Source organism: Piliocolobus tephrosceles, unplaced genomic scaffold (genome assembly GCF_002776525.5).
Source record: "Piliocolobus tephrosceles isolate RC106 unplaced genomic scaffold, ASM277652v3 unscaffolded_17864, whole genome shotgun sequence".
In the NCBI taxonomy this organism is placed as follows: domain Eukaryota; kingdom Metazoa; phylum Chordata; class Mammalia; order Primates; family Cercopithecidae; genus Piliocolobus; species Piliocolobus tephrosceles.
Genome location: NW_022299714.1, coordinates 1 through 2656, shown reverse-complemented (window position 1 = coordinate 2656; position 2656 = coordinate 1). Strand labels below are relative to the sequence as shown.

Here is a 2656-nt window from a genome sequence, read left to right as displayed (position 1 = left end):
AGAAAGAAAGAAAGAAAGAAAGAAAGAAAGAAAGAAAGAGAAAGAGGCCAGGCGCGATGTCTCATGCCTGTAATCTCGGCACTTGGGGAGGATGAGTTGGGAGAGTCACTTGATCCCAGAGTTTGAGACCAGCCTGGGCAACATAGTGAGACCCTATCTCGGAAAAAATTTAAAAAAAAATTACAAAGTAGACACTTGCTACATGCCTGTAGTCCTAGCTACTCTGCAGGCTGAGGTGGGAGGATTGCTTAAGCCCAGGAATTTGAAGTTGCAGTGAGCTGTGATCTTCGCCACTGCACTTTGGCCTGGGTGACAGAGGGAGACCCTGTTTTTTTTGTTTGTTTTTTGTTTTGTTTAGTTTTTTTGAGACGGAGTCTTGCTCTGTCGCCCAGGCTGGAGTGCAGTGGCCGGATCTCAGCTCACTGCAACCTCCGCCTCCCGGGTTCACGCCATTCTCCCGCCTCAGCCTCCTGAGTAGCTGGGACCACAGGCGCCCGCCACCTCGCCCGGCTAATTTTTTGTATTTTTAGTAGAGACGGGGTTTCACCGTGTTAGCCAGGAGGGTCTCGATCTCCTGACCTCGTGATCCGCCCGTCTCGGCCTCCCAAAGTGCTGGGATTACAGGCTTGAGCCACCGCGCCCGGCCTTCTCTTTAGCATTTTCTAAGGATCTCTGGGGGACGGGAGGCAGGTGTGCGGTGAGTTGGGGGATTAGAAGCTCCCAGGGCTCTTCCATCAGCTGCTGCGACCCCAGATCCACTGTGACTTTCCTTCCCAGGGAAGACCCTTCGCACAGTGGAGCCGCTGGACAGCCGGGTGCCTCTGACTGCGGTGGCTGTCATGCCCGCCCCCCACACCAGCATCACCATGGCCAGCTCTGACTCTACCCTGCGCTTTGTGGACTGCAGGAAGCCTGGTCTGCAGGTCAGGAGGGTCCAGTTCCCTGAGCACTCGCCTAGTTCTCTGGGGACCTGGCAGGGAGGGGAGACTCCCCCACAACAGAAAGCCAAGATGTCGTTCTGGGGCACTAGTTAGTTTCTCTTTGGTGCTAGATCACCCGCAGCCGCACACCCTGTGGGGCAGTCCTCTGGCCTGTGATGGGGGTAGGGTTCTGGGCTTTTCATGCCCCTTGATGAGGGTCAGAGGCTCAGGCCTTCCTGCCGTGGGGGCTTGGGTGGTGGGCAGGGCCTTGGGGAGCGTGGGATGGGAAGGTGGTGCCTCAGCTCAGCCGCCCTCTCCCTGCAGCACGAGTTCCGACTGGGCGGTGGGCTGAACCCTGGGCTTGTCCGTGCCCTGGCCGTCAGCCCCAGTGGCCGTAGCGTCGTGGCTGGCTTCTCCTCGGGCTTCATGGTGCTCCTGGACACCCGCACGGGCCTGGTTCTGCGAGGCTGGCCAGCCCACGAGGGGGATATCCTGCAGATCAAGGTGACGGGCCAGGTCCCCCTCCCCTTGCTGCCCGGCCCCCGCCCCTGTCCAGTCATCACCCCTGCTTAGGGCCTGCCTGCCCAGGGACAGGCTCGAGCTGGTCTGTCTTATATACCTGGTCCAGGACTGATGGGCAGGGAGGGTGGCTCTCCTGGGCCAACTTGGGAGCCAGTCGCACTGCAGGGGCCTCAGCAGGAGGCAGGCCATGGGGGCGGGAGCCGTGGGGCAGGGCTGACCCTGTTGCTCATGGAGATGTTCTAATGAGTAACCCTTGTCCATATTTGTCTTGCTTGGAGGATCAGGGGTCAGGTCCTGTCCGTGACCCAGTTCAGGTTAAATAAAGCTCAGCTGGGAAGCTGTTTACTGCCCGCAGACCACTGAGCAGAGTCCATGGCCCTGCTGGGCTGCCCTGGCAGGGGCAGAAGCAGGCCTGGGCTTGGGGATCCTGTCCCCCTCTCCTTCCCCTGCCCTCCCTCCATTCTCAGTCACAGGCCTCGGGGAGCTGCTCAGGGAGGCCCAGGAGGGGAGGAACAGGGCTACGTGTGGGAGGATTTCTGCAGGCAGCTGGGACTTTCCTCCCCATCTTGGCTGGAGGCCAGGAGTCCTGCATTGCCCTGCTGAGAGCAGGCCGTCACTGGCTCCCTCCAGAGCCCCAGGGAACCCTGAGCTCGAGGTACCCCTAAATTATAACTTTCCAAGAGAGTGTCAGGAGGGCTCTGGGGTCAGCCTGAGTGTGAATCCCGGCTCTGCTGCTTACTGGCCCCATGACCTTGGTATGGCTACTTCACTTCTCTGAGCCTCGCTTGAAATGGGGACAATGGCAGCATCCACCGCATAGGGTTGTCATGAAGGTCAAGGTTGTCACGTGCACGCCTGGCACCATGCCTATGGGTAGTTCTCAACTTAGAGTGATGACTGGGTTACGGATGCTGAGTGTATTAAAATAGGCCAGGCGCAGTGGCTCAAGCCTGTAATCTCAGCACTTTGGGAGGCCGAGACGGGTGGATCACGAGGTCAGGAGATCGAGACCATCCTGGCGAACACAGTGAAACCCCGTCTCTACTAAAAAATACAAAAAACTAGCTGGGCGAGGTGGCAGGCACCTGTAGTCCCAGCTACTCGGGAGGCTGATCCAGGAGAATGGCGTGAACCCCAGAAGCGGAGCTTGCAGTGAGCTGAGATCTGGCCACTGCACTCCAGCCTGGGCGACAGAGTGAGACTCCGTCTCAAAA

General features: G+C 58.8%; 1 protein-coding gene across 1 annotated transcript; it reads left to right on the top strand.

The window, feature by feature from the left end:
- Positions 1-661: 661 nt before the first annotated feature.
- LOC113220968 (WD repeat-containing protein 81-like) lies at positions 662-2473 on the top strand. The gene is made up of 2 exons (XM_026450336.1): positions 662-923; positions 1245-2473. The coding sequence occupies exons 1-2, from the start codon at positions 840-842 to the stop codon at positions 1491-1493; spliced, it is 333 nt and encodes a 110-aa protein (XP_026306121.1). The 5' UTR covers positions 662-839; the 3' UTR covers positions 1494-2473.
- Positions 2474-2656: the final 183 nt, after the last annotated feature.